Source organism: Cheilinus undulatus, linkage group 1 (assembly GCF_018320785.1).
Source record: "Cheilinus undulatus linkage group 1, ASM1832078v1, whole genome shotgun sequence".
NCBI classification, from domain to species: domain Eukaryota; kingdom Metazoa; phylum Chordata; class Actinopteri; order Labriformes; family Labridae; genus Cheilinus; species Cheilinus undulatus.
In genome coordinates, this window is record NC_054865.1 from 42773325 (window position 1) to 42800164 (window position 26840).

The 26840-nt window shown below is 37.8% G+C and overlaps 1 protein-coding gene across 4 annotated transcripts in view; it reads right to left on the reverse strand.

Moving 5' to 3' along the window:
* The window catches only part of LOC121507470 (protein diaphanous homolog 3-like), a 275220-nt gene that overhangs the window by 176792 nt on the left and 71588 nt on the right, over positions 1–26840 (reverse strand). For 3 of the 4 annotated variants that reach the window (XM_041784019.1, XM_041784028.1, XM_041783867.1), the window contains 3 exons: positions 23834–24142; positions 20046–20160; positions 7479–7487 (listed from right to left, as the gene is read on the reverse strand). In XM_041784019.1, the coding sequence (XP_041639953.1) occupies positions 7479–7487; positions 20046–20160; positions 23834–24142 (433 nt within the window). The remainder of the gene's footprint in view (positions 1–7478; positions 7488–20045; positions 20161–23833; positions 24143–26840) is intronic. The other variant, XM_041783949.1, reaches the window with a different exon arrangement.

Sequence of the window (26840 nt, forward strand, 5' to 3'; positions counted from 1 at the left end):
GTGAAATAATTAGACAAAAATAAACATATTTGGCTAATAATCTACTTTTGTCAAATATCTCATATTGTTCTAATACCTTGTCATTGCTCAGAAAAAAATGCTGTAATACATGTTTATATCATGTGATGTCGTCATTTTATACGTGTCTAAAAGGGTTTTTTTTAATTACCATCTAAATCATCTCGTCTTGTCCTAGATATTTTCATCATTTATTATTTTCCTTTCAATTGTAGACTTTTGTGCCTCAGTTTGTTCTGACTTTTTGTTAGGCTTTTAAGACCTTGTTTGTTTGGTTTGATTGTTAATGTTTATTTTATTAATCCCTGAGTTCAGGCTTTTTCTAAATCTGCGAAAGCAATTTGTAAACATATATTTTTAAAGTTGCTAAATAAATAAAGTTATTATTACTATGGGGACAAAGACCAGACTAGCAGGGTTTGGTGCCACTTTCTAACCGCTTTTCTTCCTCATTAGGTCAAAATCCTGCATTTAAAGAAAATGGAAAGCACTTTGTAAGTGTTACTGTTGAGCACTGGATCAACTGAGAACTGTCCTCAGTGAGGACAAAGATCTCTCTACAGGGTCTCTCTGCCATGTTGTTGCTCATTCTGTTTCTCTTCTTATCCAGGTTGAGAGACGCAGCGGTAGTGTGCATGCCAATCAGTTGCACGTAAAGCCGCCCTCTTGCACTAGCATCCTTGTACCGGGATCTAATCATGTAGTGGTGTAGAAAAGTTGATCAGATTCTATTTGTTTGTATCTTTTGCAAACAGACTCCAGTCTTCAGTAGCAGTTTAGCGTATTTTTTACACAGTGATTACGAGTCTACCTTTGTGTGCAAAAAGACGTTTTTTAGGGCTCTTACCAAGGGGATCACGTCATCAGATGATTAATTTGATGTGCTGTGTTTTCTTGGCGGATGTTCAAATGGAGAGAGAAGTGTGATAAAGTTTTCAAACTGACTGTTGTGCAGTTAAATTTGCTGGGAGACTGAAGTCCACTGCATATGTGGCGAGTGTGTGTTTTTGTTTCAAGATGTTTTGCATTGTGTTTTAAATGCACTATTCCACTGGGTCGAGATTTCCTGCTGCAGAAAAGCGGATCAGACTCTAATAAATTAGTCTTTAGTAGAAGTTAAGTGTAGTTTTTTTTCACTTTGATCAGAGTCTACCTCTGTGCTTGACAAGAAGTTTCTGGGTAGAAGACAAGAGAGAATGTTTAAAAAGTCTGGCTATATTTTGGCTAATTTCAGTCATATCAGAAATGCCACATGCTGCAAATTAGCTGATCTATACAGTCACCTGGAGGGTGCATGCAGCAGAAACTTGTCTGACCACTGTCTATCATTGCTTAAATCACATCTTAACCTTTTAGTCTCACAGCAGCATGCACTTCAGAACTGTCTATTTTTCAGGTTTTACAGACAACAGCAACCGTTAAAGGTGTGTGTCAGATTTTTGGCCAATGGGCCGGTAAGAGTTCACAAGGTCACATCAGCCGATGCTGATGTTCCACCGATGCAGTGGTGCACTACTAGTTTAAACCTTTCCCATTACAAGATTCCAAAAAACAACAACAACAGCTTGTAATCCAGATTTTAGAGTACATTTCTTTTTCAGTTACACTAAAAAATATGAGGATGTTGTTTTAAAATAGACCTATCAGTTATTTTACTAACCTGGCCTTAATCACATTATAAAGTAATGCAATGTTGCCTCATATAGTTGGCTGGTTAGCTTTCATCATTCTGATTTCAACACATTAGATTCTTATTTTAACAAACAAGACTTAATATTACAAACTTAATGGATTGTTTTTTCAAACTGACAGCCAAAGATGTTGCATTTCAGTTTCATTTGAATTGATGTGTTTCATGCTTACTGGGTTATATGACTATGTCACAGTGCAAACACAGTGCTTTTCTCAGCTGCAGACACCAGAGTATTAACCGCAGGTGATCAGCTTTGGTTATAAGTGACTAGAAGGATTAATTCTAATCTAATCATCTATTTTTAATGAAGATCGTCCAATCAGTCAGGTCATCTTAACATAGATAAGCATAACTTAAACAATGTTAAACACATTCGCCATTGTAAAAGAGATCTTTGTATCTCAATGGGAATATTCCTGGTTAAATAAACATTAAATGTAAGGAAAAATCAATGTCAGATACTAGTGCTACACTGACTACCATGAATTAAACCCATATACAGAGCAAAAATTATTTTCAAATGTTGCTCATTATGTTATTTTAGCAAACCCGTAAAGAATTTAAAAGCCTCCATTCCACATAATTTGTCAAAGACCGTTGTCTCTAACTTCATTATATTCCTGAGCAAAAACTGAACAAAACAAGACTCTACTTGTGCAACATAAAGTTGAAAACAAAGGAAATGAGTTCTTCACTAGTAGAGCTGAATAAACACCTGTTATGACTTGAGTTGTATGTTTAAGGGGGGAACGGAGCTACACAACGATCAATTCCCACCTGCCAGTGTCTCTAAAACTGTCTGTGATATCTGCCCTCTCTTCTTTCTAACACCCACAGGAAATCGCTGATATACATGTTTTAACTTCATCTATTGACACTGATCATCTAAAGAGCTTCTCCAGGGGCTATCTGTGAAATCACGGAAAGTGCAGACATTTCTGAGAGCTGTCAGCATTCTCTCAGGGCGTCCACTCACTCCGTTTGTGTGTTTGTTTCTCTCTTTCTTCTTTTTCGTCTGTTCCAGAAAAAAAAATGACTGTGTAAAGTGCAACAGTATCTATCTCTCTCTTGTGTTGTTTGTAAATGTTATACATTCAAATGTATGGTTTTTAAAGATGTAATTAGTCTCATGATATTATCGAAAGTTAAACGCAGCATATTCATTTAATATCATTGCCAAAAAGGGACAAGATTGATTTTCATTAATTGAAACACAAATATGATTGAATGTTTGTAGATTATCACACAATTCCCAGTACATATCTTTTTGCTTTTCTTGTTTTTTTAATCTTAGTTATTATGTTAAGTTACACAAAATATCACTCACTGGTCTAATGTCATTCTGCAACTTTTCAAATTAAAGAGAGTGCAATATTTCTTTTTATTGAAATGTGTGTAAAATACCAGTTCAATCCTTTTTTGCAGCAGAGATTTTATAATCTCTCACCATGGAAAAAACTAAAATGTCTGGTTTTTGAAAATAGTTTACAAAATATAATTTTCCTGTTTTTGTATGTCTTTTTAATCAAAATGGGGCGCATAAATGATCCCCTTTAATACAAAAACTCATCACACATTTGCAATATGAGTTTAGATAATCGCAATTGAATATTTTTTCAAATATATTCAGCCTTAGTTTATTTAATATTGTGCTAGTTAAAATATAGAGTGACTTAGCGCTTGTGTTTGATAAAAAAATATATAAAATGTGAAACTGCAATCTCAACATCGGGAAAAATATTCACAATTCGATAATTTTACTAAATCATTCAGCGCTAGTGGGCATACATTTCTGATAAAACAATGTAAATATGGTCCACGGAAAAAATAGACAAGTCTTTTGTTCTCTAGACTCTCTGTATATGAGCTAGTAACATGAGAGCGCACATTTAACTCACCCTATCTGAAACAGGCTTTAAATCCACAGCCACCAAGTACACATGCAATATTGTGATTTACTGTACCAAACCATACTGACCCAAACTGGAACGCTAGGTGGAAATGCAGCTTTAGTATCTTTTTCTTTAATCTTTGTTTGAACACTGGGTATTAGCTTTTTTTAAATAAAAAAAAAATCTGTCAATTAATATACAGATGATAAACTAAAGAGAAGCATGAAGACATCCCACTCTAAGGGCACAAGAGCCTGTTACACAATCTTCTACTCGGTAAAGCTTACCAACTCAGAGTTCCCTGCCACATTTCAAAACCTTAACACAGACTAAAGTAAAGAAGTTGAAGGTTTTAGACCTTTGTGTAAAATGCAGTTAAACTGTCTGCTACCAAGCTGCAGTAGTGCTGGGAGCAGAAGTTATCACCTCTAAATAATAAAGTGAGAGGTGAATTGAATCAATAAGTCAGTGATCAAGAACAGTGCTCCAGTCTAATAGCCCAGCCAGGCGAGACTGAGGGTACATTTGCTTCTGCCTGGCCTGAGTGGTTTTGACTCACAAATGATTAACTGGCAGTCCTTATCTGTTTTATTATAAATGTTTTTAGTTTATTTTTGCTTTGCAACTTATATTTGGATTGACTTCTCTTGCAAATTTGCAGCACTACTCATTACCAAGGACAGAAAGAAAATATGTCCTGGTGTGTTGGCATTTGGGCTCTACAACAGGCCACTAAAATCTATTTTACAACCATATCCTTCTTATTATATACATATGCAACAGTCCTGACCAATAAGCAAGGGAGAGTGATGAGGCTTCATTCCCAGACCCTGAAAAGAAGCAGAGGGGTCTTGTCGCATCCTGCATAGATTGTATTCTGTGATAACAACATTATCCCTTGTATTACATGGCTACTAACAGTTTGACATAAAACGGTTTTGGAAATGATTTAAAAGGTTTTTAAAAAATCTTATTTCTTCTGGTAAAAAATAGTACTCTGGATTTACCGTCGGTCCATGGCAACTATTAACTCTCTGCTTTGGTAAAATTAGATAAAATAGCTGTTGTTACTCCTAAATACTTCAACCAACAATGAAATGACTACAGTGTTCAGATTCGCATGAATCAGCAAAGCACCTGACTTGGATTGTCTGCCTTGTCATGTCAGGTTCTTTTGAAATGTGCTGCTGCTGGATGGCCATCCAGCAGTTTTTTTACACTGCTGTGTCTCAGAACCCATTCTATCAATAATTTACTTCATGGGTCATCTTCAGTTTTGAACATTTCTCTTCTCAATAGTACAGTTTTTATTTTTTTCTATTTCTAATCCTAATTTTCTGTTTCTTTTTTCTTTCTCTTTAAAATTCATCAGTAAACAGACCAGCATCAAATTAACCAGAACAATGGTTTTCAAACTGGGGCAATGGCCTACTGGGGGTTCTACATACATTGAATACTAGCCTTACAGTTTACCATAAAGGGATTTTTACCACAGTTTAACTGATTCACCTGGCATGGTGATCAGTATGATAAAAACTCAGTCCTGCAGAATAATACCTCCTTCAGCACTACGAGGTCACTGACATGAAACAGAGCTGTCCACGCCCTGCAGTTGCTGATTATCTGTCAGACACGTCAATATTTATCAGATATTATCACGCCAGTTTTTCAGAAGCGTTTCCCTTGGCTCTGCAAAGAAATAATGGCTTCTTTTCTTTTGTTTGTGTTATTTGAATCTTCTGACAATAGTTTATAGCAGTTAGAACAGGAGGGAAGTGAGTTTTTTGCAACACTCACCTCTCAGTGTTAAGGTGAGCCTGGAGAGAAGACGTATGTCTGTTAGCAGAGTCGGTTTGCTCAGTGTTTCTAACGTGCATATCCAGTACTAAACCGAATTATTAACGGAGGAATAATCACACCGTGGGGCATCATCTCTGCTCTACCTAGATCTTGTGCCCTCTCTCTGAGAGGGACAAAACTTTCTGTGCAGTTTTAGGCTGCCATAACAGCAGTGGAAAACTACAGCTTTTGAAAAAAGTGAGTGTTTCGAGCACAAGCCTTTACTTCGGGAGGAGTGTCCCTGTATGACACCTTATGGACTATACAGATTCCCGGAGGAGGAGGAGAGAGTTATTGATCTACAAAAGCAGCACATAGCTAATTGAATACTCATGAGATAAACACGAAGTAAGAGCTGGTTAGCATGCTAAAGGCTATCCAGGCTCACAGCAGTGAAGACATAACTTCAGTTGATGGAGGGATTAACGACAAAAGGACAGCACTAAACTATCAACAAGCAGAGGACAACACTTAACTATTACTGAACCAGAGGACCCATTTTTCTTTCCACGGCGAGGCTACTCAAATTAAAGCATGATGGCTGGATGTTAAAGTTTAAGGTGAACAGCGGTTGCAGCTGAATTGATCATGTATGAGGACCAAAATCGTCAATCGGTGAGCAACATAGTTTATTTAAAATGCTGAGTTTTTTGTTGGTTTTGTGTGGAGGATATGTGGCTGTTAGCTGCTAATGATGGCTAATAAGCTATGGGCTAACTGGGAGTTTACTGAAGCTACTAGTTGTTTAATGTGAAATGCAACAAAAGGCAAATAAGAAGCAGCTCGCCATACTTTATGATCTTTTCTATTCAACTTGCAAGCAAATAGATAGAATTATGTCTTTTATCAGTCATTTTTAAGTTACAGTCATGTGTAATCTGTGTTGAAAGATGGGCTGTAATAACAGGATCAACAGCTTGGGCTAAAGTTGGATTCAGTTTTTATTGTCTTGAACTCAGGTGGAATTTTGTACAGAAATATGTGGCTCCAGCCTTGCTCTTGTGAGACATGATACTGGATCAGTGTTTGTGTTTTTGTCTTTTTTGTTGCTGTTAATATTGGTTATGCCCGATAGTGGTATAGGAGTGAATTCTGGAGGCTGGTCAGTTACGAAAGTCTAGTGTGAACTCTGGACCTAATTTCACTTTTTTTTACGTTTTTTTAAAAATAGACATTAGACATCAGTAAAATCCTTAATCTGTGAAATATAACTGAAGTCATAGCCCTCTGATTACAGTACTCTTGTGGTTCTGTAAGGTTTTCATTACTAACATCTCTGCTGCTGTCACAGCTCACAGATGGTAGTGGACACCGCAGTTCCACCGCAGTAATGATGGCCACTCAAGATGGCGGCGCCCACAAAAATCATTAATTGCCCCACAAGGGGTGTTATCTGCTGCTGTGTAATGTCAAAGAACCCATAACACTCCAACCAAACACTTCAATGAAATTTCTGCATTTTAGCCACATTTCCTGGATTTTTGTGTTCAGGATACCATCGCAATTAGGATTTAGTATTTTAATGTTAGAGCTGGAACTGTCAAAAATTGATCAGATTAAACTACAGTTATTAAAAAGAAGAAAAAACATGAGAAGATGGAGAGCACAGCTGAGGGGAAATTTTTTGTCCTCATTCTGGGACTGAGAGGGTGATATGGGGAATGAAATGTCAAATCATCGTCTGCATCCAGTTGCATTTTTAGAGGAGGTACACATTGGTGACTTGTGAAGGACTCTCTGTGAAGTTCAGGACAAAGCAGACCTATGCTACAGTGCAGATTTGACTCAGAAGCAAAAATTGTGTTTAAAATTTGAATCATGGTCAAAAGAAACAAAGCACTTTCACCAGGTTACAACATCTACATGACGGGAATAAATATCCATACTAACATTGATAGTAAGTACAGTTTTTTTCTTAACAGCATCATAAAATGAACTCATTCCTTATAACCACCTGTAGCAGGAAAAAAAAATCAGAATATGCTGTTAATGGAGGTAAAAGTAATACATTAGTCAAATTAACGAAAAACCCTTACCTTTTGTTTCTGTTCCAGTGTGATCATGAAGGCAGATCATGCAGTCAAGCAGAAGCAGCAAGAAAAGTGAAGAGCAAGCAAGAGAGGGTTTGGAGGGAACACATATAGCACAAACAAGACACAGATATAAAAGCTAGTTAGTAACGTTTAAAGCAAGCATTATGTCAGATAATTTATTGCAAACAGACACAGCAGAAGCACTAAATGAAGAGTGAAGTAACAGTCCATTGACTGAGGTTTTGACTGCATTAAATGAAAAGGCATTACCGTTATAAACCTTACAACACCAGCCTTGTCAAAAGTCAAATCAGATCAGGGTCACAGCTTTTCGTTATCACAGAGAATTACAACTTTGCAAGAGCTGTCAATTCATGGACATAGTATTAATGTTCCAGCAGTGATGCGTAATTTAAGTCACCAAGGACATCAATAGTCAATGATGACAGTCTTATAAACGCAGCAGACATCACAGGTCACAGCCTCAGTTCTTTCACTTAAATAGCACATTACATTACACAGATTAGATGTTCCCAATGCATGCATTAACATACTAACCATCTGTCACTGAAGATCCTGCCTGTCATGTTTTTAATACAAGTGTAATATCTTTTCACCCGGAGTCACAGCAGTGATTGGAACAAAAACTTGTAGATCCCACTCAGAATATGAAGAAAAGGGATTTGAAAGGTTGCCATAAGGAGCCTTTGACTGAGGAGGAAAGATAATCCGCTCGCCTTTAACATATAAAACTCTATTTTCAATGTGAGTTTGAATTATTTCATAAACACTTCATGTGGGCTAAACGAAAAACTTTTATGAACCCGAGCACAAGTCCCACTTGGTATGTGTGCAGTCTTGAAAGTTGAGAGATCTCACTAAAAATTGTAGATTTTTGCACTAAGTTTACTGTTGCTATACGGGTCATCAGGCAGTGTGTTACAAGGAATTACAATACAGCTACAGCTTTTTCCACTTCGCTCCTCTTTTTTCAAGTTCCTGGATGAAGCTCAGAGAAGCTGGGCTCCTGTCTTTACCCTCACAGTCTTTATCTCAAACACTGAGGACAGTAACCACAAAGACAGCAATTAAAGCCTTCAGATGTCAAGGGAACATCTAAGCTTAGAGTTCAGGGGCTGGCATTGAAGCATCATTAGCTCTGCTTAATTCATAATCTGTAGTTGCTAAACACAGTGGACCAACTTTAGCTCATGGATCTACTGATTAACTTTAGTTAACCTCTCACTATTCATATTGAACCTGGCAGCTTTATAAGTGACTTCAGTAACATTTTGTCTTTAACTGAACTGTATAAGCTCAAAGAACAAGGCACAGCTTTTTTCCAGCAAGTGAAAGTGTGAGCAGTTCGTAGAAAACTGTGGCAGGGATGACATATTTTGTAGGCCAACGAGAAAATTAGCATCTTGCGGGCTCTAACCTCTTCTATGAGAGGCTTTCTTTTTAAAGGGATGAATAAATAGTTGGTAGTTTTAGTCAAAAACAAATACCAGGTGAGAGGCAGACTAGTAGGTGTGTTTATGTGGTGGTCATGATGATGTTTAATGTCCCTGACAAACTCTGAAGTCCTTGTTAGCCATTTGCTAACAATTCCCTTTTGTAAGGTGGGAAAAAAGCTTCAAAGTTCATGGCTGGAGCACTTCCATATGTATTTTATGCAGAAGAGAAAAAAAACATCTCTTAAAATTTCTTAATCTTGTGTCTTGTGCCATTTCAATGATCGTTGCTGAGATGTTTCTGTACCTTGACTGGAGTCCACCTGTGTTGCTGACCTCTCTATAGAAGGCCTCACAGATGACAATACATATCAAGCCATGAGGTCAAAGGAACTGCCTGCAGAGCTCAGAGACAGAATTGTTGTAAGACACAGATCTGGGGAAGGCCACAAAAATTTATGCTGGTCACTGGGCCAAATTGAGCAATTGGGGGAGAAAGGCCTTAATAAAAAAGTTGACCAAGAACCCAAGAATCACTCTGACTGAGCTACAGAGATCCTGTGTGGAGATGGGACAGAGCTCTAAAAGGGAAACCATCACTGCAGGCCTCCACCAATCTGGCCATTGTGGCAGAGTGGCTAGACAGAAGTCAATGTAAAACACATGAAAGCCCACTGGGAGTTTGCAAAAAACTTCATGTGAAAGCTGTGAGGCCTTCTATAGAGAGGTGGGCCTTTCCAAATTATGTCTACTTAATTTACCACAGGCGGATACCAAACAAGGTGTAGAAACCTCTCAGCAACGATCAAGACAAATGGGAGGCACCTGAACTATATTTTATGTGTTGTTGAAAACGGTCTCAATGCGGATGTCAATGTAATGTTTCTTTTTTTTTCTTTTCTTTTTTTTTTTTTAAGAAATTTGAAAATTAAAAAAAAAATCTGTTTACACATTTCCATATTGAAAAGTTTAGGTGTGAGAAGTTTTGAAAGGAAAAAAAATCCTCCCTGCATTTGGAGGTTCACTTGAATATTTCAGCTGCAATGATAGCAAGGAATGTCATTGTTTTAGAGCTGGAAACAAAGAATTAGAATTTCTTCATTCTTTTTTTGTCTAGTTTAAACAGGGGATATCAATAATGATGTTTGCAAGCATTTGAGAGTGAATGCATGACAGACTCAAGCAATTCATCTAACACGTAAAATGATCTGTCCCTTTAGGACTGTTTTCAATTTGTCTATGTTTGTGAAGAAATGCAACAAAAATCAACCCATAAATACTGCACTGATCAGCTGTTTATGAAAAAAAATATGAGTCACATTATCTTTGTTTCACAGGAAAAAACACTGCAAGAGATTAACAACCAAATTTGAATGCAATAATATAACCTTTTTGCTGCATGCCTGAAGTTTCCAAGCTTTAACAGGCCCAAAAGAGGGGGTAGTGATACAGTTAGATTGTATAAGTGACATTAAACATATTGAAGCCTACATCTCCTGCTTTTGTACATGGATGTAAGACAGCCAAAACTGTCAGAAGACCACGACTGATGCAGCACAAGCAGTGGCAGAATATCAACAGAAGAACTAGGGGCTCTATCAAACCTGGTTTCATTCCCTTGTCTGGCTACCTCTAGGGAGGAAAAAAAAAAGAAATCTTCAAACTATTCCTTCCAATTCCCCTGAAATGGTTCACCTCAAAAGGAAAGCATGGGAAATAGTGAGGGGCTGGCTGAGTTTCTGACATCCCCTCAACTATACACAGACTCTCTCCACACCTCCTATTTCTCATGCTTTGATGGGAAGTTTCATTTTTTGTGTGAACCTAAAAGGAGACAGATACTGGCATATAGCTGCGTGGTCTTACACAAAGCAAGCTGTCCACCTGCATGCATTGACTCTCACAGAACAGCTGCTGGGCTGTAAGAGAGCAGAGACAGAAGAAAACACAGAGTCCTACAAAAGAAAAGCTTGGCTGAAGAAAGCTTCCCCATCACAAGTATCAGCTTAGAAGCATTTGTCCATAAGTGAATATTTGTAATGAAATCCCCTATAGAGAGATAATCATACATAATCGCTGCAGTTTGTGTTGGCTTTCAAAGGCTTCTTCTGTTTGTCTGAAACACATTTATGTGTATCCGTATCATAGGGGAAAACAAATTTGGACAATTTAATGTGTATTTTCTCTACGTCTAACACAAACCTGGGTTTATTTGTGTGTCCATGTGCGTAGGTAAGTGAACTTGCATACCCAGACAGTCTTGTTGTTTCTACACAATGAGTATCATAATAAGCAAAACAGGAAGAGTATCTTACTTTTTTAATGGGTGAGGAAATAGATAATCAACAACACTTTCCTGCAGCAACATACTTCCTTACTTTCCACCAAAACTGATTCACTGCGGCAGGTCACAATTAGGCTTGATACATCTTTCCCTACTTCTCCTGCAGTATTTCTCCTCACAGCAACAAATAATATTTTGGTGCATACACATAATGTTTTTTTTTCAAGAGAAGATTATACCCTTTATTTATTGCATTATTACTAGGGTTTTGTGCAAGAAGCTGACTAAGTAAGTAAGCTGTAATGCAGCCTTCTGCCATTGCAGCTCCCTTTGGTACTACACAGTGGGCTCATGGCATCTCACAGGATTTGGCAGTATTTTGGCTTAGAACATGGAGGCAGGTAGTAAAAAGTCGCTATGATAATATGTTGTCAGCTTTCTGCCAGTATGTGTGAAACCACAATATTCTTTTTAATATTATAGAAGAGGCATAATAAAGCAAAAAAGGGAAAACAGAGAGGGTTATTCCAAGCATAAAAAGTTTAATATTATTATATATTTATTTATTAATAGTTTAGGTCTCTATAAAAAATATTTTATTTGCATCTTTGCTTTATGGATCTCTGAAGATCTGACATAAAGCATTTTAAAATTCAGGATCCTTAACACTAACCTTGCAAAGCAGATGGGTTTGCCAGACTCCATCTCTGTCATCAGGCAAATCCATCTTGAAAAGCTCCAATCCACAACATTTGTGCCCAACTTAACAAAGTTCAGACCAATCAGCATCACGCAAGGAGAATGAGGTGGCAGGGTTTAGTTGTATTCAAAGCCCTTTGCAGTGGCTGGCTCCATTGCGGCGATTACTATCATTAGCTCAGATATAGCTTTAGTATAGCATCAGTTTTACCAGAACTTGACCACGTTTCTGCATGAAATAAAGACTTTAAACACTAAAAGCTTTACAAGATGGGAAAAAGGTTTTCAGTCTTCTGCCAACCTGCTTCGGCATGAGTTTGTGAGTATTACGGGTGGAGGGTTGGTTGTATAATGAGTGGTAGTATGCATTGGCTGCTAATGGAGTGATTAGCTTGGACTTAGCCACAGCGGCAGTTTTGTCAGAACTGGAAAACATTTCTTTTTAAAACATGGGCAGAGACCAACACTGAAAGCTTTTTCATGACAAAAAAGATGTCTTCGCTCTTCTCCCAATCTGCTTTGTTTGCGATCGTTACGGGTGGGGTTTGCAGTTGTATCCAATGGCTGCTGCCCGATAGCTATTAGCTCAGATGTTGCTGTCGTTAAAGCAGCAGTTTAACTGGGACTGGTCCATATTTCTTTTTAGAACAAGAGCAAAGAGCCACACCATAAGGTTCGTTTTTGCACTTCTCCTGACCGACCTTGGCATCAACTTTTTTCACCGAGAAACTCCGCCATTAACAATCTATAGCAGCGGTGAGTGGTGGATCCTGTATAAGACATACAGTACTATGTAGAAGTTTTAGGTATGTTTGGGCCAAAAATTGAGGCTGCAGTAATGCATGAATGGGGTGAGTAAGATGGCCTTGGGCTCCTTTGGGCAGAAAGGAGGACTGACACAATCCAGGTCGGATGTCTTTACATATTATCAGGGGCATGGGAAAATAATCCGTTGAAGAAATGACATAGCCAAGACCTTCAGGGCGGAGTAAGGGGTGGATGTGGTGAGTATGCATGGCCTGGGGCACTGTCTTGATGGAGAGTAGGGTTGCCATAAGCCCCTGTCTGTACTGTGGATGTCCCAAGGGCACACAGGCCCTTGTGTGAGAAAGTCGGGGCAAAAGAAATGCTATTGAGCCTGACCTTGGCTGGAACACGACACACGTGTTGACATGTGTTGAGCTTGACCCTTGACGTCTTTTCCCTCCTCTCCAGCTTAGGTAGTGACACATAGGACCCCATGATGATGCCTTAGTGCCCGGCATGCCTAAACTTATCATGTTATGTCTAACTAAACCAGTTTTGGGTGTCCCAGAGGTCACTTTTTATTGCAATTGTATCAAAACAGGTATCAGTAGCATCTGATGCACACTGGTATAATATCAAATTGTGTGGTATCCTATCCTGTTTAAAACAGAATTTAAAATGCTGGTGTCAACTCCATATCACACTCCAGGAACAGAGCAGGCAATAGTTCCTAAGGCAGGCCACCCAGTTTCAACTTGGACTTTGCAGCATGTCGACTGAAGACCGAAAACAGCCACAAATTGTGCTCACCTTTAAATGTTTTCTTCGTATTTTTAAATTAGTTGACAAGTCTAAAATTTCCATGTAATCGACAGGAAATTAACTGATTTGAATCATTCATGGCTATTATACACGTGTAAAAGTATACATTTTAAAAATGTTCTATACTTGAAAAATTACAATCAGCTCAGTTTCTTATGCTCTTTTTCTTTTTGTTACCTCGTGTGCATCTAAAAGAGTTGATTTAGAAAACTTAACTGGGCCACAGATATTCATAAATAAAAAGCACATTATTGTGCACTAAAATGATCTTTACTACTAAGCAAACATGGATGTGGTGTAAGCTGAATATGAAGTTTTTTTAAATTTATGCTTGGTTGAACAAGATTGAAATTTTAATGGTTAAATAGCTCCTTAAAATGTGCATGCATCTTCTATAACTTGTGCACAATTTGTTATCTTAGTATTATTTTGCTAAGTGTGTTCAAAGACCAAGGTTGTGTGTAAAGCTTAAAGCAGCTCACATTGCTAACTTTTCAAAGTGTGTCTTTCCTAATGTGCACAATGTCTTTTAAGCAACAGGTTTTAGTTCTTGACTCCATTTCAATAAAATCGTTACCTCTAATTTTGCAAGTGACAAAAACAAGGCCATGGCTGATGCACACAATAATTACAGGCATGCAGTTTTTATTATGAGTGGCATTCAATTGGTTAATGTGTCCAAACATATAACATTCAGTGACTAGACTAATCCATGGCTTAGACAGGCCTAGAGGTCATTGTACTTAGTAATAAAAAAGACAAACCAGGGAAATAAGGAGAAATGAATGATTATGAGACCTTAAAGAATTGCTCATGTTAAGGGTAAATTGCTTTAGTAAAGAATTTGTAGTTGACCTTAGCTGCTTAACAGAAATTCTGCAGACTGCTGCAGCCTGGAAAAAAGTGACTCATTCAGTTTTTACTGCTGAACACCTGGCACCGCAAAGGCTTTCACAAGAAACCACCTAAGAAGTTGAAAGAGGGCATTTTCAATAAAACGTCCTGGTACATTAAGATGATAAAAAAAAAAAAATGTGAGGACTTTACTAGAACACAATTACTATAAGTAAATTTAAAAAAAAAAAAAAAAAAACATTGAAAGAGAGGTTGATAAAATGGACCACAAAGAGATAAGAGACTTAGAGAAAAACAAAGAGGACAAAAAATGCCTCTCACTATGGTGTACAAGCTCTCTCTCTCTCTCCTTCTGTAGGTAAACATCTCAGATAGAGGAAAAGGTCTTGCCATTGAAAAAAGACCTGACATTTAGGTGACTACTCTTTACTTTTCCATGGGGATGTTTTGGATAAGCTTGGATTGCAAATCCATGAAGAAAAAAAATCGAAAGATCCATGGAGATCTTTTCTGGGAAACAATTAAGGGTAATTTTGGACTAATCTTACAAAGCAGGTGGATTGGCCAGATTCTATGTCTGTCATCAGGCTGATCCATTTTGCAAACCTCTAATCTGAAACTATTATGCCAGGTCTGAGAACAGATGAGACGAATCAGTGTCATTTAAGGAAAGTGAGGGGTAGCTACAGGGGTGGTTTAGTTGTACTAGAAATCAATTACCTTGGATGTAGCTACAGCATAGCAGCATTTTTTTTCAGAACTGGACCACATTTCTAAAAGAGAACACCAAAAGCTTTTCATGGCAGAAAAGATGTTTTTGCTTTTCTCTTGACCTTCTCCTGCACTAATTTGCTGGAGTTGTGGCTGGAGTGTAGTTGTACAGTATGCTGGCACATGGGTGCTTGAGGACTGATCAGCTTTAATGTACCTAGAGTAGTAGTTTTACCCCAAATAGAGCCACATTTCCTGATTTTAAACAAGAGCAAAGAACCACACTGAAAGGCGAAAAAGATGTTTCTGCTCATCTCTGGTCTACTTCCACATAAGTTTGTGATAGTTGCAGCAAAAATGACTACCACTGGTGAAGCTATTTGCCCAGATGTTGCTTTAGTTACAGCTGTGATAGATCTGAACAGCATTTCTTGATTGAAAGTAGAGCTGGGCATGACTTTAGTGTGCCATCTTCCTCTTTACAGATCCAGTACTGCTTCCTCCACTATCCCATGCTTCTCTCTCCTCTGTTGTCACAAAAAAAGCACATGCCCAGAGGAGAGTTTTCTGGATGGGCAGGGATTGAGCTCTGTTAGAGAGGCATTCAGAGACAATGGGGGAAGCTTCCACGTTATTTATACTCAATGTTCCTCAAACAGTAATTTTATCATTGCATGTGGGAAACGCCGGGATACATTGAATATACACGATATATCGCCCACCCCTAACTGAAAGAAGAGCAGAGAATGACACTGAAAGCTTTTCTTGGTGGAGAAGATGTTTTTGCTCTCTACTGATCGACCTCATCACAAGTTTTATCCACCAACAAGCCCCACCATTCATCTGCCAGTCGGGCTCACGTTAATTACCAGAGCTGTGCATACCTTATTTTTTGTCTTGTCGCTCTGATTGCCCTTTATTGAATGACAGACAGATCATTTGTTGAACACCTTCAGAGATTTTTTGAAAAGTTCTACCCTTCCTGAAAACTTTGCATGGGAGGTGACGCATATCCCATGTGATGAGTATATGAAACAGTCTATTTGGCATGTCAGGTTAGAAAAAGTTTCCCAAAAAAATCCAGTAAGTTTGACTTTTCTAATGCATTCATTATAAATCAACATGCACAAGTAATACACAATTAACATCACCTTCTCTACAGTCAGTTGCCTCCTTTTACCTCCTGGAACATGCAGAACAAGCTGTCACATCTCCCATGTTTAATGCTTTTCTGTAAAAGCTTAATTATGACCTTACAGCTTTACAAAATGACATCCCCACACTGTTCTGTCCCTAATAGAAAGGTTCCATTAATTTGTTTTGAGCAGGACATCTGTATTAAAGGTTTACAGCTAATGTGCTGAAGGAAAAGCAGAGATATCAACTCATATTCTCTATGGTTTTATTCAATTTTCTTTGCTCTGACCTTTATACAAACGTAAAAAATATCCATTTATCACAATACAAAATGTATTACCACTGGAACCATTATGTCTATTTTGTCAAAAAAAAAATGTGCTTGTCTCCCCCAAATGTAGTAATTTAAATTCTGTTTGAACGTGTTATTCCAGCCTTCTCCTTAGACTTTAAATTATAGAAAGAAATTGTTTTTATTTACACCAGATTAAGCTGAGGTCTTCAAAAATACAACAGTGATGGTCTCTAAACAAACAGTGCCAAGTCCCCTTTCAAAGTCTGTGGTTTGTGTACAGGATGCTGGGGATTGTGTTAGAAAACAACAGTGAGAGGCGCAAACATCACAAAAGAAAAAGGAAGTTCCAGGGGAAATAAATGAATATTTAATAAGAAAAACTGTGAATACTGCTTCATACTGTGTCCTCTTTAATGTTTAATGCTGATCCAGATGCTGCTGCTCTTAAGTGAGATGAAACATGATGCTACATGGCTTCGTTAATGAGAAGACAAGCCCACATGCCCGTCTGCAGACACGTACGGTCACTGACACGCAGCAGCAGTAGCCACTGGGTCCAATAGCTCCACCCATCAACAGTGCTGCTCCTACAACCTTCCACAGGGATGGAAGGAAACAAAAGGACCAAGACAAAGAGGACAGACTCAAAACAGAGAGATTTAATTTAGCCAAATATTTCATGCTTTTCCCACCAAATGTAAAATGCATTAGCCATGAGCAGAAACAAAGTTGCCGGCTGCCATAATGCAGAGAAGCAGTGCTTTTATTACCTTTTTATCTGATGAAAAGAGTGTTTTTATGAAGACTGTAAAATAAAAATGTTGTGTGAGCATTTGCAGGCTGTGGGTCTTTATCCTAATAGAAATATTCTGCTGATGGACATCCCTTCTTTGCCCTCTCTAGAGAACATCTACTCGACTGAGGGCCTACCTGTTTGCTATTTAAATGCGCCTCCATTATTCAACACATTCGCAATGGGGAACAAGGGTGCACTAGTGTAGGGGGTCTTGTGTGCCTTGAGATGAGCTGCATAGAGTTGTGACAGGTAGATAACACCTGGATGAATAATTCAACTTGGCGTAAGCTAGCTGAGTCAGAGACAAGAAAGAAAACACACGACACGTGAATAAATCATCAGGGAAGGGACTAATAGACCAAGCACTAGAGAGTACAAGACTGATAACATCTCATGCTTCCTCCTGCTCTTGCTTTGATCACTCCAACAACCTTGTACATGAATATTAGAGATCTTGCCAGCCATACTAATGTGTAAGGATGTCGTGTTATCGTGCAGCATTAGGATAACCAGGAGAAGGAAGGATAACAAAGTAAAATCCTAAACAGCATGACCACTTCAGGGCCTCTGACTCAGCAATAAGTTTGACAACAAAGACATGTTAACAGCTAAAATGGCTTACTTAATATATCAATGTAAGATTTATTGCTAACAGTTCTCATGTTTGACTTTTATTTCACTCGGCGGATTATGAGAAGGGATGAACCGATACACTCAATTCACATCAGAATATGTGCCACCATATAGATTTTATCCTTGTTTTTTAGTTTTATAAACCTTTACTCTGATGTATCAATATGAGTTATACCAGTAAGACTCAAGGTTTGTTGTATAGTTTCTAATGCAACAATGTCCATCCATCATTATCAACCCCTCGTATCTGGTTTGGGATCACAGGTTGCTAGACAAGAGGCAGGGTATACCCTGAACAGGTCACTGGTCAATCACAAGGCTGACATATAGAGACAAATGAGCAGGCACGCTTTAGCAGGCTTAAACAAAGACCCTCTTGCTAGGAGCTGTTAGCAATAATCACTGAAATACTGTGCAACCAAAACATGTTCTATTTTCCTGAAAGAACTGATTCTGATCTTATCATACAAAAACCTTTTGAAAATGTTGTTTTTTAAACTACAGAGACCTGTGCTTTTGTTTGGAATGCTTTTTAAATTCTTCCACTTTTTGGGGATAACTGGGATCTGAGAAGTATAAAACCTTAACATAAGACTTATCTTTGAACAGGAAGTAGATTTTACTCAAAAATGACGACTGCATATTAGCACAATAGGCTTGTCTTACTGTAAAACACACAACAAATTACGTTAAAATTATTAGACACTTTCAAAACAAAAAAAACCCTCCCAAATTCCCTAAAATTTCCAAGAAATTATCAAAAATTGCTACGAAAATTCTTTTAAAAAGTAAAAATCATATAAAAATTCTTTTTATGGGCAACTTTGAGGTGCAATCCTTGTCTTGTATCAGCCCCCTGCAATATTTGCACTGTTTTCCACAAATCTGTTAACCCAAAACTGAAAAATGAAACACTTAAAGCTCAGACTCTTCACTTACTCCTGTCATAAAATGTTACAGTGTCAGTTAGCAGACGCTTTGTCCAAAGTTACATACATCTTAAGGACATTAAGGACTTTGCCCAAGGGCACTCATCATGCCCTGACCAGGATTTGAACCCCCAATCTCGTGTTACAAAGTCAGAGAGGTAAAATCACCAAGCTCTCCAGCCACACGCCATGTCTACACGTAGGTTGTTGTCATGTTTTTGATGCTCTTGATGTTTTAAATGCTTTGTTTTTGTCAATGTAAAGATCTTTGATCTCTGAATTGCTGTATGTTTGAATGGTGCTCTATAAATAAAGTTGCCTTGCCTTGCTTTGGCTAACACATCTCTTCTTTAGAAACTGACAGTGCACAAGACAAATCAAGCATACTCTGCGATGTGTGTTGGAAGGCATAATTTCAATTTTAAGTGCCCATATTCAAATGCTGTTTAATTGTACTGTAGGTTATGTGTCCATCCCTAATTACAATTTGCACTCTTAAGCACTCAGGAATTTTTTGTTGTTGTTTTCTAACCAGCAGAAAAGGGGATAAATTGATGATAAGGGATTCCTGTGCTGAAATATATTTAGATTTTTTGGTCCATATCTCCCACCACTGCTTTACAAAAGCACATCAGGGATGATATTGGCCAAGGAAAGTTTGAAACAAATGGGGCATTGAAATGAAATCAGCATTCTGGTCCATTTTGGGTTTATAAGACCTCCATCTATGCTTGAAACAGCACAGGAAATTGGACCAAATTGAACTCCTACAAATAAGGAATGATTTTGTCACACAGAGATCCATTTACTGAAAGTGATGAAAAGCAGTTTGTTTACCAACAGTAGCCTGGAGGGTTGGTACAAGCACTGTGCTGTGTCTTTGTCATACAATTCCACTAAATGAAGACATATAGCCAATTATTCACAAGCACAGATGCACAACACAAAAGCATGAATTCTTTCACATGTTTTGTCCTTGTCTAACAACTCCAGGCTTTCTGAGGAATACTGATAATTTCAGTCTTAACACTACAACGATAAGTCAAAGAGTGCGGATATGGAAGAGACATTGATGTGGAGGAAAAGAAAGAACTGTTGTTAAGTAAAAAAAATAACTTAAAGAAAAAACAACTCTAGAGGGGAATTAAAGTGAAAAAGAGAACTACATGGAAAAAATAAACAATAAAAGATTCCAAGTGATTTCTGACCTGTTCTTTGTGAGCAAAAAGTGAGAGCAACCCTTTCAAGGATTTCTGGTTTTGCGTACTGGTCCTCGTCGGCTAGCACCCAGAAACAGCCTTCTGACATTTCCTGGGGAGGAATCTGCAAACACACATCCACAGTCAAGCATTTTAGTTCATGCAAGGCTCTGTATTTCACAGATTAGAAAGGCTTCAGATGGAAAGTCCGCATTGAGAAAACACAAACTAGTATTTCTATTCAGATAGGATTTAAATATTTGAATAAGGTTTATTCCAAATGAATTTACTGCATAATAGATGCCATAATGAAAACAATACTGACAGAACTGCATCCTGTATCAAATTATCAAGTTCAATTTATTTTCTTTTGTTAAATGTTTTCAGTTCAGTTGCAATACTTCATCACGTTAAAACTGTCAACTTACACACCAGAATTTTAACAAATATTACAATTCAGAGTTTTTCTTTCTTTCTTTCTTTCAGTTGCTATGCCATATTTTCATGTATGGTAGTGTTTCTATGCTAGACTATGTTTGGGTGCACCAACTGGGTACATCTAAAACCACACAAGTATATTCGCCTGACATTTTTTCCTTTGTTTGCATGAAAGAGAGGTCCTTTTGTAGTCCTACCTGTAAATGCATCGACTGCAGTGTGACCACTCACATTAAAAATTATTCTGTCATTTCAACATTTCTCTGCAGCTCTTTGCTGCATCATCTTGTACTCCTGCACTCTAGCATGATACTTGTGATATACGACCTGTTCAACAATAAGCCTCCACATACAAAGAGCTCACCTTCTACGATTACAGAATAATGACTTAAACATTTTAAAAGGCAAGTCATGTTATTTGAATGTATTTATACAGTATACAGGTGCACGTCAAAAAATTTGAATATCATGTTTAAGTTCATTTTTTTTCTGTGAATCACTGCATGAAGTTAATCTTCCATAAATTCTAGAATTATCTCATACAAAATCCACTATCTTAAAATGTTAGAATATTTTGGAAAAGTCAAAGGTTTCCTGAGCCTTCATTCTCTCTCTCCGGGTTAGTTTACACAACCACAATCATAGGGACAACTGCTGGCATAATCGGTGTCTAGAGGACAATCATTGATACCCTTCACAAGGAGGGTAAGCCACAAAAGGTCAGAAAGCGTGGTAAGAAAAGAAGCACAAGCAACAGAGATGAGTGCAATCTTCAGAGGATTGTCAAACAAAGCCGATTCAAGAACTTCACAAGGAGCGGACTGAGGCTGGAGTTAGTGGATTAAGAGCTACCACACACAGACGTGTCAGGTAATGGACTACAAGTATCATGTTCCTTGTGTCAAGCCACTCCTGAACCACAGAAGTCAGAAGTGTCTCACCTCACCTAAGTAGAAAAAGACCTGGACCATTGCTCAGTGGTCCAAAGTCATGTTTCCAGATAAAAGTAAACTGTACTTGGAAATCAAGATCCCAGAGTCTGGAGTAGGATCACAGAGGCACAGATTCAAAGGTGTATGAAGTCCAGGGTTTTCAGTTTCCACAGTGTTTGAGGTGCCATGCCATCTGCTGCTGTTGGTCTACAGTGCTTTATCAAGTCCAAAGTCAACGCTGTCAGCCATCCAAAAGGAGATTTTAGAGCACTTTGCGCTATCTGCTGAGAAGCTTTTTGGAAATACTAATTTCCTTTTCCAGCAGGACTCGGCAGCACGCCACAAAGAATCCAAAACTACCAGAAAATGGTTTGCTGAACATGTTATTACTGTGTTTGATTGGCCAGCCAACTGGCCACAAACAGAATGTCTTTGGTATTGTCAAGAGGAGGTTGGGACACACCAGACTCAACAATTCAAATGAGCTGAAGACTGCCATCAAAGCAACCTGGGCTTCATAACCCAGCAGTGCCATGAACTGATTGCCTCTATGCCATGTCGCAGAGTGCATGAGAATAATCATATAAGAATGAAGACATTTCTGTATCCTTATTTTGATTTGTGTTTTTTAAATACACTAATTTTTTTGAGGTCATGGATTTTTCCTCTCCATGAGCTGAAAGAAGTTATCATCAAGATTAAAACAGGAAAAAGTATTGATTCCCTTTGTGTGAGATTAATCTAGAATTTAACTAAATTTTACTTTTTGACTTAAATCACAAGAAGAAAGACTTTTACATGACATTCAATTTTTTAGATGCACCTGTACCGATGATGAATACTGTCAGAAGAGCAGAAAAACAAAAAATAAACATTAAGAATGAGGCAGGGAGAAAGAGGCTTTAAAAATCATAGTGTCATAAGTGATATGAACTGTACGTTTAAAAAAAAAAGGCCCTAAGCAAAAGGTTGTCCTGCATACACCTCAAAATGTATATTTAAAGCTGAGGTACTACAGCCCCTGTCGGGACAGCTAAACTTAAATAAGGCATTTAAACATTTCAACACTGTTATAAGAACCATAACCCAAAAATAGTTTGTTTTGACACAGCAAAATATAGAAGAAATTCAACACCAAGGCAGACAACATCAGCCCTGTTGTGTTAGCTCTTGCATGTCAGATATAAAAATACGTGCTGAGTTTATATATCCTGCATGAAAACTGCTATTTATATTTAATTTAAGGCCCTCTGGTAACACAATGAACACTTCCTGTATTGTGAAAGGGAGAGTACTACTGCTGAACTGTGGAATAAAAGAACGGGAAGTTCAACCAAGAGTCAGGTAAAATCTGGGACTACAGCTCTGATTTAACAATAAACCAGTCGTACCCAGCCTTGCCCTACTCTGGAGCCACACTGATGAAATGTTTTTGCAAGGGGCCACAATCCAAAAATGTCCTTTTCAATCCCTGGATACAGCTGAGAAGGGCATGAGAATGTTTCAGCTACAGCATCAGTATTGTTATCTCCCTGTTTTTAACCCTTTTACCTAACTGTTTTTTAAATTTTTGTTTATGTTGTTGTGAAATGCCTATATGGCCATATATGTGCTTGATGTGTAGGCTGGTAACTCCTGAGTTACACAGTAATTATGAGAAGGTTGTGAACCAATTGTATGCAAAAGCTTTCTCTACCACATGGTTGCTCATGGGCCCCCCTCCTTTATTGATTATCTAAAAGGCCAAACCCCTGAACTGATTTAACAGTTCCATAATAGCATGGAATTTGAAGTCATCTTAGTTGGAAAGTTTCAGAACAGCTTTGTCCCAAACAGAACATATGTGTAGGGTCTCATACAGCTGTGCCATAAGTCCTCCTCATGTCCTACTAAAAGGTCCAAGCATATGGTTCAGTTTGTTGAACACCTGTACAGATGTTCATTTGAGTGTTAATAATTAATCAAACTGATATCACTAGTGGTGTGAACTAATATTGCTCTGCAGTGAACAACATCTGCAGAAGCTGCAGCTGCTCTGACAAAAGCATCTGATCATCCACTGTTTTTAATTATTCCTTTCTTGGCACAAAAGTAGAAAGTTGTTGTTTAAATCTTAGAAGACATCTGTAGTGTTCAGTTGCTGCCAATAGACATCAGGAATAGTCAAATAAATAGGAGGGAAAAGGGTTACTTTGAGCACCTGGCCTAAATTTAAAGTTTGGTTGTCCCAAACTAATGTTGATCACAACAAACAAGTTTAGCTGTGAAGCATCTGTGATTTATTATGTTAAACTTTTAGCTACACAATTCAGAGACCAGCAATATCACCAAAAATACTTTAGAAATGTGATCTAATACAGTGCATTCAGGTTTTGAGACTAAAATCTGTATCTGTGAAACTGTAAGGATTTAAGACTTAAGTCTGACCTTAGACCAGTTGAGGCGCTTCATGGAGGTCTCAGGCTTGAAGTCTTTCTTAGGCCTGAGACCATAAGGCAAAGCGTAGTGGGTGGGGAAGCCTCCAAAACCTGGAGGTGGTGGAGGTGGGGCACCAAATGGAGGAGGCACTCCAGGTGGAGGAGGTGGGGCAGGACAGCCTGGTAAAGGAGGAGGAGGAGGTGGAGGAGGGGGAGGTGGCACTCCAGATGCTGAAGAAGGAGGAGGAGGCCCAGACAGGAAGGCTGTGGATGTGGGTCCAGGGTTGGCTGTGGACAAAGTCACAGGTACGGCTCCAAACTGCAGTGGCAAAAGTAAGTGGAAAAATTGTAAACAGCAGTATGAGGTTGTCAAAATTTGGATCATTGTTTAACAAGGTATTTGAAGAAAATCTGACAATGGATTCAGTACTTTTTATGACCGTTGTAAAGACCCTCTTCATACATTTTAAGACCTATCCCATCATCAGTTTCAGCAAAGTTGTGTATATGGTTTGTCCTGATAGTGAGACAAGAATGTGACAAAAAGAAAAGAAAATGGCAGTGATATTTTTTACTGTCATACAGAAATTGAGCTTTTTTGAAGCATTTTGAGATTAGACTATAAGAAATAACAACCAAAAACTATGAGGTAGTCCAATAGAAGGTTTTATTTTCTAATTAACAGGCCTAAAAGTAGCTATCCTAAAATTTGGAAGTCTCTATCTAAAAGCACTGCTGTTGAAACAAAAACAAAACTTAACCGCCTACAATCTGTCATTAAGAAAAAAAGCTATTCTTAGAATAATTACTTCTGATTTTAAAGCACTGATGTGTCAGCGACCACCTTACTGTTGCAGCTGATCAGCCATAGCTCATAAAAACTGACTTGCATTCATTTCAATAATTTATCTCCATACATCTGGGGACTTCAGGTCAGATATGGCAGATTCAAAAGAATCTCATGATTAAATATAAATATAAAATAACAGGCAGAAAATCTAACCTTCAACCTCTTTAGATAAATATGCTATGAAATAAAAAAAATCAAAATTTAAGACCTTATAGTCTTGCATTTAAGACTTTTTAATACTTTTGAAACACCTTAATTGTGGCTGAATTGATTTATCAACTTTAAATACTTTTTACAACCCTGCAGACTATAGGGCTGGGCAATTAACCGCAAATTAGATTAAATCGCAATATGGCCTGCTGCAATATTCAAAGCCCAGACAGTGCAATATTTCTTTAAACTGAAATGTGTCAAAATACCAGAAGCTATTTTTTGCAGTAGACATTTTATGCACTCTTTTTTTCTTTTAAAAAAATCCTAATTTTCTTCTCCATGTATCCGTTTTTCTTATTCAAAACAAGAAAAACAAAGAAATGATCATCCCCTTCAACATAGAAATTAATATAAAATTTACCATAGGAACCAAAATCGCGATTGGAATTTTGTTTTTTAAAAATTATTTATCCCTAGTTTTATTTATCTAATATGATGCTCGTTATAATAAAGAAGTATTTTTTGCGTGTGTTTGTTTCACAACACATTAGATGGGGAGCCTAAAAATAATTGCACATTAAATCGCAATCGCAATATTGGGAAAAATAATTGCAATTAGATTATTTTTGCAAATTGTTCAGCCCTACTGCAGACACCCTGTTTATAAATGATACCACCTCCATCATTTGAGAATTGATGGTATTCAAAAGTACCAAAGCCTAGAATAAGCATGGATCAAAAGTCGTTACACTGGTTTCCTTTTATTATCCCCTATGCAACTTGCATCTTATAGAGATATTTCTGTGACTCTTTTACACCTCTTTTACACCAAGAAAGCTTTTAGTTTTCTGCTGACTTTCAGCACATTTTTTTCCTATCAAAAATATTGCTTCAGGCACATTTTAGGCACCAGCACTGTACAAAAAGTATCAATTTCGCAACAGTATCAGAAAAAAAAAAAAGCTTTCCATCCCTAGTCCTGTGGACCCCAAAATCACACTTCAAGGGTTCTGGTTTAGCTCAGTGGGAAGAGCAGGCACCCATATACAGCGACAGTAAACCACGTTTTGCTGGTCCCTGGATCAATCCTTGGTCTTGCTGCTATTTGGTACATATCTCCCCCACTCTCCCCATATTTCCTGTCTCTCTTCAACTGTCCTATCCAAATAGAGGGAAAAGCCCCCAAAAAATCTCAAAAACACACACTTCATTGTGTTTCAGCATCAAGCCTTTATCTGTCTTGCTTTTCTTGATTGCCAAAAACATTTCAAAGTGTGTATTTAAGGTCTACTTAACCATGCTATGCACAATTATGGCGTTTTAAATTGCTTTAAGAGTGTTCCTTGGAGTTCTGTCTTGCTAATCCATTGATAACTGCTCCTGTTCCAAAAAAACTCAAATATGCCTTTTTCATTCCATGAAGCACTTCTCTCTACACCTTTAGGATCTAATCCTTTTAAATTGTATGTTGCCCCCTTCTTTAAGTTTATCATCTGATCAGTTCAGCATAGCTCATTCTATTTTCTTTCGTGACTTCTCTTAACCTTAGCCGAAGGGTTTCTTAGCTTGAATCTATCAATATTTCTTCATTATAAGATATTTTCCTCATTTCTAAAGAGTAGGGCTTTTTTCAGAGAATACAGCAGTGCTCACGAAACCTTTCGCCACAAAATAAATTAACGCAGAACTTACATGTCAGAAAAATAAAGGAAAAATGACTTAAAATGAACAGGGAAAAAAGCTAGAATCTGAAAAACTATAGCGTGCCTCTCTAACACCAATGCGGGTAATGGAGGCGTGTTCTCTCAACCATCCAGTAGGGGCCAAATGCTTATAAACCGCCCAGTTTCTGTCCAAAAAAATACCCACAATAATTTGTTTTTGCCAAAGCTAAAAATCAAATGTTATAACCCAGGCTACGAAGCTTTGTAAATTGTATCATACCCTGCAAATGGCTTATTGATCCATGCACCAGTTTTAGATTAAAGACGCACACCAAAGGTCAGCACAGGAC